The 14,612-nt window shown below is 46.2% G+C and overlaps 6 protein-coding genes across 6 annotated transcripts; 3 read left to right on the top strand and 3 right to left on the bottom strand.

The window, feature by feature from the left end:
* Nucleotides 1-1,122: 1,122 nt before the first annotated feature.
* On the top strand, nt 1,123-2,593 carry POJ06DRAFT_193228 (uncharacterized protein; the record flags this gene model as incomplete). The annotated part of the gene is made up of 2 exons (XM_056184903.1): nt 1,123-1,886; nt 1,936-2,593. 2 exons carry the CDS (start codon nt 1,123-1,125, stop codon nt 2,591-2,593), a joined length of 1,422 nt encoding a protein of 473 aa, XP_056046334.1.
* A 1,535-nt stretch (nt 2,594-4,128) lies between these two features.
* Nucleotides 4,129-7,240, bottom strand: POJ06DRAFT_245982 (uncharacterized protein). The gene is made up of 4 exons (XM_056186722.1): nt 6,585-7,240; nt 4,966-6,152; nt 4,715-4,907; nt 4,129-4,660 (listed from the first exon to the last, which is right to left on the bottom strand). The coding sequence occupies exons 1-4, from the start codon at nt 6,750-6,752 to the stop codon at nt 4,358-4,360; spliced, it is 1,851 nt and encodes a 616-aa protein (XP_056046333.1). The 5' UTR covers nt 6,753-7,240; the 3' UTR covers nt 4,129-4,357.
* A 1,033-nt stretch (nt 7,241-8,273) lies between these two features.
* Nucleotides 8,274-8,852, top strand: POJ06DRAFT_280138 (uncharacterized protein; the record flags this gene model as incomplete). Its single annotated transcript, XM_056189860.1, has 3 exons — nt 8,274-8,426; nt 8,468-8,565; nt 8,621-8,852. The coding sequence occupies 3 exons, from the start codon at nt 8,274-8,276 to the stop codon at nt 8,850-8,852; spliced, it is 483 nt and encodes a 160-aa protein (XP_056046332.1).
* An 806-nt stretch (nt 8,853-9,658) lies between these two features.
* POJ06DRAFT_245979 (uncharacterized protein) lies at nt 9,659-11,777 on the top strand. The gene is made up of 2 exons (XM_056186721.1): nt 9,659-9,811; nt 9,915-11,777. The coding sequence occupies exons 1-2, from the start codon at nt 9,787-9,789 to the stop codon at nt 11,408-11,410; spliced, it is 1,521 nt and encodes a 506-aa protein (XP_056046331.1). The 5' UTR covers nt 9,659-9,786; the 3' UTR covers nt 11,411-11,777.
* POJ06DRAFT_58301 (uncharacterized protein) lies at nt 11,615-13,064 on the bottom strand. Its single transcript, XM_056191232.1, has 2 exons — nt 12,423-13,064; nt 11,615-12,370 (listed from the first exon to the last, which is right to left on the bottom strand). The coding sequence occupies exons 1-2, from the start codon at nt 12,766-12,768 to the stop codon at nt 11,820-11,822; spliced, it is 897 nt and encodes a 298-aa protein (XP_056046330.1). The 5' UTR covers nt 12,769-13,064; the 3' UTR covers nt 11,615-11,819.
* Nucleotides 12,980-14,598, bottom strand: POJ06DRAFT_58286 (uncharacterized protein). Its single transcript, XM_056191231.1, has 2 exons — nt 13,816-14,598; nt 12,980-13,763 (listed from the first exon to the last, which is right to left on the bottom strand). Exons 1-2 carry the CDS (start codon nt 14,410-14,412, stop codon nt 13,362-13,364), a joined length of 999 nt encoding a protein of 332 aa, XP_056046329.1. The 5' UTR covers nt 14,413-14,598; the 3' UTR covers nt 12,980-13,361.
* Nucleotides 14,599-14,612: the final 14 nt, after the last annotated feature.

Raw genomic sequence — 14,612 nt, 5'->3', positions numbered from 1 at the left:
GCTTGCTAGAACGGCCATTAAATTGCAGTGAGTACGCCCACTGCTTTGAGGCGATGTTTTCAGAGTGTGAGTTACCCGTCGAATGTTCTGGCGAACTGGAAAGTCCGTATCACTAATGAAATTACAGACGCATCAAAGTTCCTGTCGACATCACAGGGGCAAGCGGGTCGCGGCGATTCCAGTGCGCAGTCTAGTTCTGCGTCGTCGTCGTCTGCTGCCTCTCCACGAACACCATCTCAGCAGCCGGCACCTGTTTCACGGTTGTATTTCTCGGCTGCGGAAGTCCTTCCCGACAGTGACGACAACCCACGGTCGATATACTCACCGCGACGAAATTGGGCGGTTTCCACAAGTCGCCCACTGCGCCCACGGTCAGATATACGAGAAGAAGATGAAGATGACGATGACGATGACGATGTCATGGGTCAGATGGAAGAGCAGGTGCCGGCGAGTCGGCTGTTTCCTACAAAGCGGAGTCGCCTGTTCTTCAAAAGTCCACCGGCCAGCGGCAGCACGTTAGCTGGTGCTACGAATCCTAATAATATCAGCGCAAGTAGTCGACTGCAGTTTCATGATGGAAACGATTTAGAAGTTGATGATAATATGGCTGGGACCTATACTGGCCATCTGTACGCGGCGGAGTCGGTGATCCGAAGTAGTTGGAAACCGTACGAAGATGAAGAAGAGGAAGAACACCAGCGGCAAGAAAGACAAGCTATTTCAAACGCAATGGGCGATAATAATGGGAATGAGGCATCGGAAGTCCTTTCATCACGCAACTCGATGGAGAGCGTCGGACTGGACAGTGTCCTGTCCCGGACTCGACACCAATCATCACCTCCACCTGCTAGACTGCGGTTTAACGAACATCCCTTTCCCCGAAATATGACAGCCGCGACCATGAATGCGACTACCGCCCGGCGACATGTCTTTTTGGACGAGTATGGAGAAGCAGAGGATGTAGATAGAGGGCAGGCTGTCGAAGCCAATGACGATACCCCGCCTTCGGACGTAGCTATCTTGATGCCACCACGCCTAGCCGGCGATAGCGCAGTTAAGAATGCGACTGAAGAAGCTCGAACACATCCGATTTCCGAATCATCTCACATTCCACCGTCGTTTATGCCCCACCGAACGAGCAACATCGAAGTCGCCGAAGGGTTTGTGCCACCACGGCTAACAGATCACGTTCCATTACAGAGTCAAGATACATTTTGGTCGAAATTTTACATTTTATCCATGTGCTCTTTATTTGCTACGTCGTTTGTTATTTGGCTTGAGACTGAAGTCACTAAATCAATTTCGCTGACCGACAGCATTTACACGGTCGTTGGAGGTTCCGTCTCTATTCTTGTTCTGGACACACTATTAGCGATTATCATTTCAATTGTGTGGTTTGTGCTCCTAAAGTCATGCGTTCGACCTGCGTTGTATTTACTTGTCATTTCTATCCCCTTTGCGCTGCTGAGTCTGACAATGTACCCTCTCATTATGTCTTACCGCGACAGTTGGGGTGGAAATACGACACAGGACAAAGCTATGCGGTGGACAAGCCTTATCCCAGCTCTGATGGGAGTATTTTGGATATGGTTTGCTGTTCGAAGTAGAAACGCGCTCGGACGTGCCATTGGTATCGTGCAGTTGGCTTGTAAGATTTTAGGAGAAAACCCTTCACTTATCGTTCTGAGTATGGGTACCCTTGTGTCATTCATTGCATTCACTTGGGTATGGTTTGGCATGTTTGCACGAGTGTTTTTGAAAGGAAAGGTCGTGGTAGGAACCTCGGGTATAACTACTTGGATCCTCGACCAGAACTCGTGGGTTCTTGCTGCATGGTATATACTTATGTATCTATGGTCTTGGGGAGTGTTTTCTGGGGTTCAAAGGTGCGTGTTCTTGCAATTCGCTACTCTGATCGATGCCTAACATTATTAGGGTTGCTACCTCTGAAACCGTCTCGCAGTGGTACTTCCATCGACATGTCCAACCGCAGCCTTCGTCGATGGCTGTAGTTTCTGCCTCTCTCAGCCAATCCGGTACCACGTTCTCTGGCACCATTTGCTTTGCATCCTTTTTAGCACTTCTTATTCGCCTTCCGATTCTTCTTTTACCTCGACGCGCTATGGCTATTGTGCAGACATTTTTTTCCAGTATTATTCCTGGACCTATATTTGCAATCACAAATCCGCTTACCCTTTCATATGCGGCCATGACGGTTCAGTCACTTGTACCTTCATCGCGGGGAATTGCCAGTCTCAGATTTATTGACCTCGGCCGTCATTCGTCGTACGAGAATTCGTGGACGGCTTATCGTCTGTCTAAGATGCTTCTATCCTCTGCACGAGCTCTGACAGCTCTTGCGCTGGGTTTTGGTGCTTGGGTTCACGCCGCGCAGGAGGTAAATGGCGGGAGTTTGTACGGATACATTGTCGGGTTGATGGGTGGCGCGATCGGATGGGTTGTCCTTGGGGCTACAGAGGGCAATCTCTCTATGATTGTGGACTCGGCGTTTGTAGCATTCGCAATCGATCAAGTCGGTAATCATGGTGGTCACTGTCGAGAAGCGGATATTCAGTTCGGTGGATTCGAGTGATCGATATATTTAACATACGAGTTTACGAGAGACTGTTGAAGTTTTCATATATAGATTTTGTTGGTTTTACTTGGGGCGTAAATAGTGTGACATAGTTCTGAAGGTCATTTTTGTTCTTTTTCGGTTTTGCAATCATTGGTCGGTTGCAGGGCGCGGTGATTACTGTGCGTACGGTCTTGGTTGGAAGGATCGGTCGTGAGCTGGATTGGATTGTTGCACATATACATCTTATCATAACTTGTCGTCTATTGTCGGGTGACAACTGATCAATGCTTGCCGGCATTGGTTGCACTACTTGTACAAATACATTTAGTTTGCATTAATTATTCTTACGACATTGTGTTTAAATTGGTGATACAGGTGATGGTCAAGCACTCAAGCATAAGTAACATTCATAATTTGGTTGATCAAGTGGTTGGCGAGTTGAACACCATGCCTGTTAACCCAAGATTGATTTCTACGTGGGAATACAGTTCGCCCGATGTGACTTTACTGACCGAATTCGGCCATACCGTCACGGAAGCAAGGTGTTTCGCGCACCGCCGACACCACGACCGGCGCAGATGATTCAAATCTGCTAATATTCTGTCAACCCAGTCATTATCTGATCATCATAATATTCGGCTCTGGCTATCTCGGCTACCCACCTACACAGTCACAACCGCTCAGAGTTCGAATGAACTTCACTGACGGTAAACATACCCAAATTTGGCTCTCTTCTCGGTGGTAATCATTCATTCTGTAACCGACGCTTTTTCTTGCAGAGATTTACACCTGTACGCTCTCCTGATCTACACCGTCTTTTCTGTCTTCGACAACGGTCCTGCCTGCTACTTTCAGAGACAGTATTTCACCACGCACCACCTGGCACGAAACATGCTCGGTCTGGATTAGTACCCTCTCGCTGAGATAATAATACTCCGGATACCGCTGTTTGTTCGCCGGTACTGGAACTGGCTGCTGGAATGCTTAGCTGCAACACACGACCAGGTCTCGATCGGTTAGCGTGCTTCGAGACAGATGCGCCACCCCCTTCTCGCGCTGAGAGGGTACATGTTTTTGACGGAACTCTCAGTTCATAACGGATGGCGATTCAAGATAAATTCTGTCAATGTGTCGGCCACCAGCTTGTCACCAGGTTCCATTCATCTTGAAAACAAGCCGGAGCTTGTTGGTGCGACACCAACGACGACTGGACGACTGGACGACTGGTGTGCGAAATCGTAACTCCAACTTGCTCATTACTCTTGTCGTCTGATATCGAGTTAAATAAGCACTCATTTCCCACCGTGGGGTTTAAATATGTCACACCCAAGGTGCTCGGATTGGAGTTGAATAAAAGAATTTGATTTATGCTTCACAAGATTGCAGCTAATAAACGTTAAGTGCTCTGTGGGATTCTCTCTATTGCAAAGATTAGTCTGAACATGATGAGGTAACGCTTTGAAAATTTGTGAAATTTTTGAGTTAAGTCTTACTGCTGTGATTAGTATTAATCCCTTTTGGATTTCAATTATGCAGTTGTTACAAATGTTCTTAAAACTTTCAAATTTTCAAAAATTGGATTAGGAAATCTAATACGAACTCAAGCACGTTGTGTCAAACCGCCAACACATTGTATCATGCCAGACATGCAAAGTGAAACCGTCGCCTTGTCTTGGCCATTAAAACCCACAACCGATGCATATTATACACTGAGCTGCCACCATGTAGTGCAAATGTACAAAATATTGTTACATATACAAAGATCCCTCCTCAACAATGCTATAAGATTACATTTTCTGCATCCCGTAAGCACGTCGCGTGATAGATCTTGTCATTTTCGGCCCTGACAGCATTCATCCAGACCCAATCCTCAGCTTTCTCATTCCACACGCTTTTAAACTTCTCTTTACATATTGGACATGGAGTATTGATCACGCTCGGATCTTTCGGTGCAGGAATATATTTATGCGATACGTCTTCCTTGTCTTTATTAGAAACGGTAGAGCCGCTTACACGGAAAGAAGAACCGCTCGAATCTTCAATTTCCTTACTGTCGTCCCCATCAGTAAACTTGATCCAGGACTATTCTCGTGTCAATTCAGTCGTTCCGAAGACTACAATACAAAGTATACATACCTCTTCATCTAAGTACCAACTCCGACTTTGTCCACGGGTGTCCTCGCGCAACCTCTTATTCACTCTGAAATGCCAATCTAAATGGGCGTCTCGTTTTATTCGATCGCAATCAGTATCAGCGAAGCGACGCCCACAAGTACTACATTGGAGTGGCAACGAATCGTATAGCAATGCTACTAAATCTGGCCTCGACCTATTTAGTACTCGTTATTACCGAAGGCTGAAGATGAGATGGGACAGCTTTAACATACTTTTGAAGGAATTTGTTGGAGAGCTCAATATCTGGCGACAACAACTTTGAGAAGATATCTCTAACTCTCTTCTGAGCGCCATTTGAACCGCTAGCACTGATGGAATCCATGGACAGCAGACCAGCAGCTTTTAACGAAGCGAATATAGCAGACGGGTCAGTTATAGTTGGGGCAGGTGCAGCTGCCAGTCCCGGCGCTATCGAGACGGGAACCGGTGTCCCCAGAGCTGCACCGAACTGTGGCTGCGTCAGCACTTGCACGACAGATGCCAATAAATCTGGCTGGATTGACTGAATATTAACAGATGAGAGGGACGATGGGACGTAAGCCTGCGGCTGAGGCACTGGAGGTTGCGATTGAGGAGGCGTCCACACCGGTGTAGCGGATTCATTGACTACACTAGGAGAATTCCAGGCGCGTTTAGGTGAGGGCCTTGCCAGACTCTCTATCTCAGCTTTTCGCTTCCTGTTTCGGTGAAGTTCTGAGGATAAAACGTCTATTCTGCTTTTGATAGTGGCAAGCTGTTCGGCAGGGAGACTTGACGTCCGAAGAATGCCATGAAGCTGCGAAAGTGCGGAGAGCTGAGTCTTAAGATCCGCGTCCGTTGGATTATCATATAGCTTCTCGGTAGTGAACTGTATTAAATTCGAAATTTCGGCCAGAAGACTTCCGGTTGTAACAGTTGGCTGACCTGCCGGCGGCGGACTATAGTCGGAGTCCTGACGCCGATAAGTCGCATCCGATATAGAGATTGTCTGCGCGTATGACGGTGCAGTTTGACCATATGTATGATCAGCAGCGTGCGAAGCAGGGGTTACATGCTGCTGCTGCGGAGGAGTTGGACTCTGCTGATGGTACGCTTGAGCATACGCTCCTGGAGATGGACGACGTTGTCTATGCTCATGCTGTTGAAGCTCCATAAGAGCTGACTGAGCTTTCATTAAATAGTTCTCAATCCGCCTCAGCGGCTCCTGGTTAAACAGACTCTGCCCAGTTGTCATAGATGGCTGCTTCCATGTTTGAAAAAGTTCATGCATTTTCCGCCGAATACCGTCATTGACAAGCGTATATGCGTCAGTAAAAGTGCGGTAGAGGTTCCTTCCAAATAGCAGAGTATATGGGCTGCCGACATTTTTGCAAATTGAATCTAGAAGGTAAAGTGCCGGAAGCTTAGATGACGGTGCACACTTGAGCATCAGTTAGTAGCAGTTCATAAATCAGAATACCCAAGTTCTTCAAATATCGAGACGCATATGTAATTACGGGTATCGGAAGCTTTCAGTTTGCTTACAGTCAGTACGACAACGCCGATAATAAGATCACATTTTAGTAGTATCTCAAGTATTTTTCTTCTTGTAGTTGCTTCCCTTTTGCATTATAATGCACTTTATATCCCTCTGTTCTTCTTTAGTCGATGACGTTGGCAAGGATCTACGTCTACTTGATACAAGGCACTGTTACACGAACTTGCACAATACGGCCAGGACTTGGGGACGGAAAATGCAGTCACCATAAGACACTAAGAACAAAAAAATCGAAAGAAAGGTGGGTATCGCACGCCACAGCCGTCCATAACGCCTTCTATTGAAAGATCTTCAAAAAAGCCAACCGTAACTTACTTTACTGATATGCTCCTCAATCGCTCGCGTGATCACTTCAGCAGCCTGAATATTTTCTTGAGCAATAATCGTCAGATTCGTGATAATGGGCCTTGAGTTGAATGTCAAGTCGTCCAAGGACGTTACATAATCCTGCCGGATCGCCTCAAGTTCGGTTGCTGAGACCATCCTTCCCAACTCAAAAAGCTCTCAAGCAATGATAGCCAAAATTCACTTGATTAAGAAACTGTCTCAAGGAGATATTAACAAGGAAAGAAGTAGAATGCAATATCAATCCTCGTCAGGTCAAGTTTTGTATTGTAGAGGACCAGCTCAATTCATAAAAGCACCTGCTTCTTCTAATAAACAGGAGATAACCAGCACACTCTCAGAAGCACCTGTATACCCTCCTAATTTGTTGAGATAAGCCGGATGCGAAACCAATACAACGGACCTTGTTGAGACCAAGAAACAAGATGCACGTATATGTAGCATAATCCGGGATTGCCGGAATCTGTCCCTCCAAGTGGCTAAAATAGGAGAGTATACATACGAAATATATGCTAGATCAAGAGTGTCGAACTAAATATCAATCCAAATAGATGTGCAACTCGAGCAGATGTTACCTTTCCTGTGGCAAAACTAAACCTGACGAAGAGTCACGCACGAACATTCTTTTAAGCAGCTTGAAAATCCTTACCCTTGCCCTACCGAGCTTGTTCTTGGAAATACTAGTACGTTATGGTGCTTCCACTTTAGTCGAGGCACCCTTAACCCGGCCAGTCTTTCTACAGATAACCCTTACCTTCTATTTTAAGGCGTACTTTGTATACCGCAGGCGTATATTTGAGCATAAGTCATTATCTTATGGCAAAGAGTGGGAATTCGACGGAATTTACGTAATAAGATTACATACGATAATACAAGGCACAAATAAAAGACAGGGCTGCGGCGGATGCGGATATCCGCCAAATTTTCCCATATCCGCATCCGCCATCCGCCTTTTTATCCGCCTTTCGACAACATGGCGGATACGGATCCGCCAAATCCGCCATCCGCCTTTAAAAATTTGCAAAATTCATTAATAGTTATTATATATCTAATTTCTTCAAAATTTCGCAAAGTTCACTAACATCATATTTGAATTTTCGAAATGGACTCGCTGTAGCGGACGCAACTTATTTGGTCGGTGATCCCCGCTACATGTGAGCGTCTACGACAGTGCTAGAATAACCTCTTGTCGGACTATGCAAGTTAAGGTTTAGGGCTAACTGTGACCCTAACCCTGCTAGATTTTGACCTTTTTTTCAATTTAATTGAGAATATACGGATTATCCGCCAAATCCGCCTATCCGCCTATCCGCCTACAGCCCTGAAGTCTCATAGAACGCGCAAAAATATAAATACAACTAGAGGTGGATACGATTAGGGCTGTTGACGATACGATATCGGCGATTTTTTACGCTACGGAAACGACATCGGCGAAATAAAAAGTCTGCCGATAATTTATTCGTAATTTTATCGGCAGATTTTAGACCCTGCCGATATCGGATCCGTGACGATAAAAATCATGCGATTATATCACGTGATTATATCACGTGACCTGCATGCTCCATTTGTTTTATCAAAAGCTGCTGATTTCTAGCCAGGGTACAAAAGTCCATATCCAACTCGCTGATCTTTGGTTGCGTAATTGTTTACGCAACGAATATGGATCGTAGTCCTCGACCCAGCCGCCAGAGGCGCCTGGATTACCGTCTTCTGAATGACGGAAGTGATGAAGAAGCTTCATTTGAAGATCGTATACAGGAATTACCGATCGATTCTGTTCCCTCGGATGAATTGATTTTGGCGTCGCTAATAGTCCAGATTGCGAAATCATTCCTTCTCAATCAATTTCTCAGGATCCTACAAGCCCAGTAACCGTGGATTCTAGTTCTTCCATTATCTCGGAAGACAGTTGCACGATTCAACCTCGCAATAGAGCGGCCCGGGCTACTGAGTGGATGTGGGCGTATTTCGATTCCACAGAGTACAATCGGCCGTGGATAATGAAGAGGACCAAAAGCAAGAGGCTCACAGACCGTGATATCCGTTGCATTTATATCGATGAACAGACTGGGATCCGATGTAATTGGAGGACTACATATTCGGCAAGGCAAACTTCAACTTCAAACATGGCAAGACATCTGGAGAAGCATTCAATCTACGCTCCCGACTCTGACCCTGGAGTTTCAGGCACAAAGAAACCTCCTTTTATCGCTACCTGACATTTTGAATACCAGCTAGTCCTTAGTTTTAAAATTTTTTGCCGATAACCGATATCGGCGACTATATGCCGATACTATATCGGCTAACTCCTATGCCTGCCGATATTTATTCGTAATTTTATTCACAAGATTTGAGGCTGCCGATATCGTATCGTATCGTATATTTGCCGATATGATTTTCCGATATGATATCGGCAAACCGGCAAATCGTCAACAGCCCTAGTATATGCATAATTATTAATTAATTGATGATTATAATTCAAAAAAAATGCAGGTCGCGCAAACTGAGGATGCCCTCTTCCCACGGGTACTGAAACAGACAAGAACTGAGACTAATCTACGGCCGGAATCGCATTTGGACCTGATTGGGTCCCGTGGAACGTGATTTGATAATTGATATAATTCATATAGTGGCTACATACAATAAATTCTTGTCCAGAAGAAAAGTTGTCCTGATCTAATTAAAATAGAGTCAAGTAGCTACGGTCCTTTCTATTTATGAAGTCTACTGATTACAAGATTCTTGATTAGCCTTGTTTGGCTTAGCTCGAATGCAGGAACCAAACAAGAAGAATGAATTGGTGCAGCACCGGCCCAAGATTCCGCACCTCAAGGTCCAATTATTCTTGGGCGATGCTCACCAAAAAGCTCTGCTAATTTTGTTTTGTCGAGGATCTCGCATGAGAGCAAAGATACGGCAACAATGGACTTGGTAGGGCAGTTTGAGTTGTGACGCTAAATCAGGCGAGCTCCGCAGCGCCATGCGAGGCTGAACGCCAAAGCTAAGTCTAAAGCTCCAGCTGCATTATTTCAGCCGTGTGCGGTTCGTGTTATTTCTGCTTAGTAGCTCTCACGTACGTTTCTCCCCGGAAACGTCTGACAAAGTCTCATTTTGGAAACCTGATGATCATAACTTTTGTCGACAGAGCTATTCATTACCTTCCGTCTCTAATATGCGGTTAATCGACCTAGCCTGCTGTGAGTACAGTTGTATTTGACGGGGTGTCTCTCGTTGCGATTGATACCTGACTTGAACACGCAACGCATGATTCCTATATTCTAACTATCATCGACTTAACAGCGCCCCGAAAGCTAGCCGCCGCATTTGTGATTATCTCGATATTCTGTTTTGTCGGTACCCTTGTTTACCAGCAGGTCTTGCCCTTGCCTACATCGTTTCGTAACGTTGATATTCAGAACATACGGAACTCACTGCCGTACGTAACATACAACAAGCCCGTCTGCGAAGAATCGAAATCGGCAGATATTGCCGCTGAGACGTTTAACTCAACATATACTCACGGCAAAGGCATTTACGCGAATGGATATGAGACGTCGTATGTTACAGGCGCCGAGGACGTGTTCCTTATGATCAAGACCGGTGCGACTGTGCTCTGGCAAAGGTTTCCGATTCACATGGTGACAACTCTACCACAATTGCCACATTTTGCGATTTATTCTGACGCGCCTGACATGGTCGCTGGTATCCCTGTAATCGACATCCTTGCTCAGACGACGCGGAATCTTCGGGAATCTCCACAGTTTGATAATTATCGCAAGCAGCAGTCATTACTACGTGAGCACGCTAATATTGAACTGTGGGATGAGAAAGCAGGGATAGAAGGTGCATGGGATTTGGACAAATACAAGAATTTGCCTATGGTCTCGCACGCGTACCGTACACATCCAACAGCAAAGTGGTACATCTTTATGGATGCAGACAGTTATATCCTGTGGCCAAATATGATGAGATGGTTATCCTCAATTAATCACAAGGACATATTGTACATGGGGTCAGTGGCTTATCTGGGCGATGAGCCGTTTGCGCATGGTGGATCAGGCGTGATTATGTCTGCTGGTCTTATCACCAAGACATTCGGCGCAGAACCGGGCCTGGAATACGAATACGAAGAGTTCACCAAGTCTCATTGCTGCGGCGATCATGTCTTGGCCCATGCATTTCTTGCTCGACATATCAAGGTTTTGTCCGGGGAGTCGTACCCACATGTTTCGTGGCGTATCCAGGGTGAACCCCCGATTAGCGTGCGGTATAACAAAGACAATTGGTGCAAAGAGATCGTTACATTCCATCACTTGACATCGCACGAAGTTGAGCAGTTGTACGAATTCGAGCGAAAGTTCCCACAAAACCAACCGATTTTGTACAGAGACGTCTATCATGAGTTCGTCATGCCGTATATTCGAGATGAACGTCGAAATAATTGGGACAACCTTGCAGACAGCAGACACTACTCGAAGGACCGTGAAGAGGATCAGAGTAATCCTAAGGAAACTGCTTATAAGTCGTACGAAGACTGTAGCTCCAAATGCGACGAATGGGAAGATTGCGTGCAGTTTAGATATCAACCTGGCTACTGCGGATTGTCAAACAACATTAGACTAGGAATGAAGCACACGCAGGGCGAGAGCTCGTTTTCGTCTTTTTGGCGGATAGACCGGATCCGTGGATTCAGAAAGCGCAGTGGCTGCGACCATCTCGATGACTTACCGGAAGAAGGGGAGTTCTTTAGACAGCAGTCTGATGAAGCAAATATGAAGCCACCGCCAGGGGGTTGAGCGGCATCTTCATTTGTCGTTATATTGTCTCAATATATTGCATTCACAACATTTTATGGATAGACACGTTAGGCAGGCATAGGATGTGATTATCGTGTGGTGATAGGTATGGTAATGGTTCAGTTTTGGGGTGGTACCATGGTAGGTGTGGGTGCCGGTCATTTGAGCATGGCATGAGCATGGCAGGTGCCTTTACAATATTGCACTTTGGTTGTCTTGGTATGGATACATTCCTTAGATCAGTGACGATGGCGCAGTGGAGTGAGTTATCACATGCAGAACTATTGCTACTAAGGCGCACTATTGTCCACGAGTAAAGGACGGAATAAATGAATATTATCAAAATGGTGTATATTAAGAAATCGTATTATTTAAGCTGCGACATATAGCGTCCAGATACATCAACATTCTAGAATCTCAAGACTCCTGACGGATTCATGCCATCATAAGCCTCCTGGAGACCGTCCTCAATCGACGACCACTTCCACAACCCAGGATTAACAAAGTCATTGTCTGTAGAGGGGAAATTGAAAGTCTCTGTCTGCGGATTCGCAGCCAGGATCTTCAGAGAATGCATCAAGTTGCCGTCAGCCAACGTATGCAAACTATTCACGTCCGCAGAATCGTACTCAACAGCGACATTCTTACCGGTCACTTTCATATAAATCGAGATAATTTCGTTCAAAGTCTTCATGTCTCCTTGGACTCGTACAAACTCAGGAATCTCGTCAACGGGACGATAACCAAGCGAAGCTACAGACAAGCCGATATCGCGGGTCGCGGTAACCGTGACCGGAGCATTGCCGTCACCAATAATCGTAGCCGAACCGGTCTGCCAGTTTGGACCGAGCGTGCCGAATTTGACGAGAAATTCCTGGAAAAGCCCCGTAAAAATCTGGACTACTTTAGGAACTCCCAGTTCGCGTGCTTTCTGGGCATGGCCCTTTTTGAAGTCGAGGTCTGAAGCATTGTTAGCTGTTACTCCTTTAAAGACGCATGCGCGACGACTTACAGGACTTGACATGCAACTTTCGGCCGTCACACCCGAAGTCGGACATGATATACATAGGGACGTTGTTTCTTACTATTGCGTCAAGAACTACGTTCCAGACTAGGTTCGGAGAGGTCAAGTTGATGACCACGTGGACACCTTGGAGAGCATCGTCGAGTGTAGAAGGATCACTGTAGTCGCTCTTATAGTACGTGACGAGCTCACTGGACTCTGCCTTAGAAGGATCGCGAGTTAATACGCGCAGAGGGAAGGCGTACTTGTCCTTGAAGAAATCGGACGTAATAGCGTCGACGATGGGCTGAAAGAGGAATCCGTTGCTGCCGATAATCGCCACTGCCGGAGCCATTGTTGTGCCTTAACTAATGGACAAAAGTTATCGAGACCATCTTAAATACTCATGCTGGCACGAGAGAAGCGGCGTTATCGTATCCTCCGTTCGGTTGCACCTGGATTTTCCGCATGAGAATTAATAATTGGTAATGGTGGGGTCGGTGACAATGTGTGTGGTCAACAACTCGCCCAATGAGGCAAGTGGGATGTGTGTGGTAAGCAAACGTCGTCGTCGCGGAAATGTGATTACGAACGAGCCTTCTCTGTAGGTCCTATGACGTCATCCCATGTCCGAACGAGCGGCCTCATACTATCTTTGCATGGACTTCGTCGTATGCTTCGCGTATTTCGTTGTCGAAATGCTTCAGAGAAAACAGCAAGCACGCTCACCACCGGGTAGATGAAAAAAGTTGCACTAGCTGCGCTCAGTTCTTCGGTCAGTCTGTTCGCGAATGCATCAGCTATCCAAAAGACTTGTCAAGCTACAATACTGAAAATGTAAATGCATATCAATAACTATTTCAATTAGATACTGTTACGGCATATGATTTGCTCCTTCCGTGACTGTAGGTTCTCTTTTCGTGATCGGTTCAGCTCTGGAGAGATGCGTCAACCCCGTCCTGACGGCAAGTCTTGAAGTCGTAAAGTTGGGTCAATTCCTTCGTCTTCTACTACCTCATTACCTTGCATGGACTCTACAGTTTGTCCTGGTACCTGGGGATCTGGGGAAGAAGTCACACTATGCAGAAATCTTTGCCGATACGCCCACGCTTGCAGCCGCTCAGTAAGCTCTTCTTCATTTATCTTCCCAGATTCCACCATTGTACTATATGCTTTCAGATCTTCCTCGTACGCTCTCAATTGTCCGAGTTTGGCCATCAGCTTCAGCTGATAGTCTTGGTACCCCGAGTAAGCCTCCGCGCATCTGTCTGGCGACTTCCACACATCGAGTGCCGCGCGAATGTCTGCATCGATAGGCTCAACTGAGACCTTTGCAAGTTCCATGAAGGTCTATTTCATGGCATTAGTAGGCTTCTTGAGTAATAGCGACGAGGTTGCTTACGTTCTCGATTTCGTCATCCGATCCCAGTCTGGACCGTACCCTCTCTTTTGCGACCTCCAGCGGCACATGCTCCATGAGCTGATTCAAAAAAGACACTGACCATTGACCATGAGTATAAAGGAATGGGTTAGCTTTCGGAAGTTCGACCTCGTAGTCCTTCGGCGGTTGCGGCTTTGGGATTGACAATTTCCTCTTTAACGCTTGCCTCTGAATCCCAGCCTTCTTGTCCGATACCTTAGCTTTATCGTAGATAACCGAAGGTCCACCAAGCTTCTCAGCCATTTCCTGTGCATCAATCGACTTTCTTGCGCGATATCGCTGCTGTGCTGCTGCGCTACTCCGCCGTCGCTCTTCTTCCGAACGACGGGTCCTCTTTATCTCCTTTTCGTGGTACTCGGCATGTGCACGGCCATCAGCCGTATCGGCCTTCATTAATCTTGCGACATGTTCGCGAACAGATCTTTGACTCTTTGATAGAAATTTCTTATCGCAAACGGGGCACCGGAATACTTCCAGATCTGGAGTTGGACCGGGGCTTATATGGGTGCGCAACCGAAGAGAATTCGGACCGTACTTTGAACTCGACTCCACCGACATATCGTGACCTCTAAGTGGTTCGAATATATACTCAGAACTGCAATTTACCGCCTAATTCCACTCAATACTGTTAGAAGGGGAATGAGAACGAACGACAAATGTCAGTTATGGACCAGGCGAAATGCGGCTGTGTAATCACGCGATTGGCTGAAAGTGTGACAGACGGATCGGCATCCGTCTCTAGCATCACTGCATCTGTT

Source organism: Lipomyces tetrasporus, assembly GCF_029532465.1.
Source record: "Lipomyces tetrasporus strain NRRL Y-64009 chromosome Unknown POJ06scaffold_2, whole genome shotgun sequence".
Taxonomy (NCBI): domain Eukaryota; kingdom Fungi; phylum Ascomycota; class Lipomycetes; order Lipomycetales; family Lipomycetaceae; genus Lipomyces; species Lipomyces tetrasporus.
Note: the sequence above shows the minus strand (reverse complement) of the source record. Positions and strands in the feature narration are given on the sequence as shown.

Bases quoted from the DNA above. Each gene is read 5' to 3' on its own strand.
- POJ06DRAFT_245982 (XM_056186722.1), bottom strand. From the start codon at position 6,752: ATGGTCTCAGCAACCGAACTTGAGGCGATCCGGCAGGATTATGTAACG. The intron at 4,908-4,965 runs GTATGTTAAAGC...AGTACTAAATAG, and splicing joins TCCAACAAATTCCTTCAAAA to GTCGAGGCCAGATTTAGTAG. The intron at 4,661-4,714 runs GTATGTATACTT...ACACGAGAATAG, and splicing joins GTTGGTACTTAGATGAAGAG to TCCTGGATCAAGTTTACTGA.
- POJ06DRAFT_245979 (XM_056186721.1), top strand. From the start codon at position 9,787: ATGCGGTTAATCGACCTAGCCTGCT. The intron at 9,812-9,914 runs GTGAGTACAGTT...TCGACTTAACAG, and splicing joins GTTAATCGACCTAGCCTGCT to CGCCCCGAAAGCTAGCCGCC.
- POJ06DRAFT_58301 (XM_056191232.1), bottom strand. From the start codon at position 12,768: ATGGCTCCGGCAGTGGCGATTATCGGCAGCAACGGATTCCTCTTTCAG. The intron at 12,371-12,422 runs GTAAGTCGTCGC...ACAATGCTTCAG, and splicing joins AAAGTTGCATGTCAAGTCCT to ACCTCGACTTCAAAAAGGGC.
- POJ06DRAFT_58286 (XM_056191231.1), bottom strand. From the start codon at position 14,412: ATGTCGGTGGAGTCGAGTTCAAAGTACGGTCCGAATTCTCTTCGGTTG. The intron at 13,764-13,815 runs GTAAGCAACCTC...GCCATGAAATAG, and splicing joins CGGATGACGAAATCGAGAAC to ACCTTCATGGAACTTGCAAA.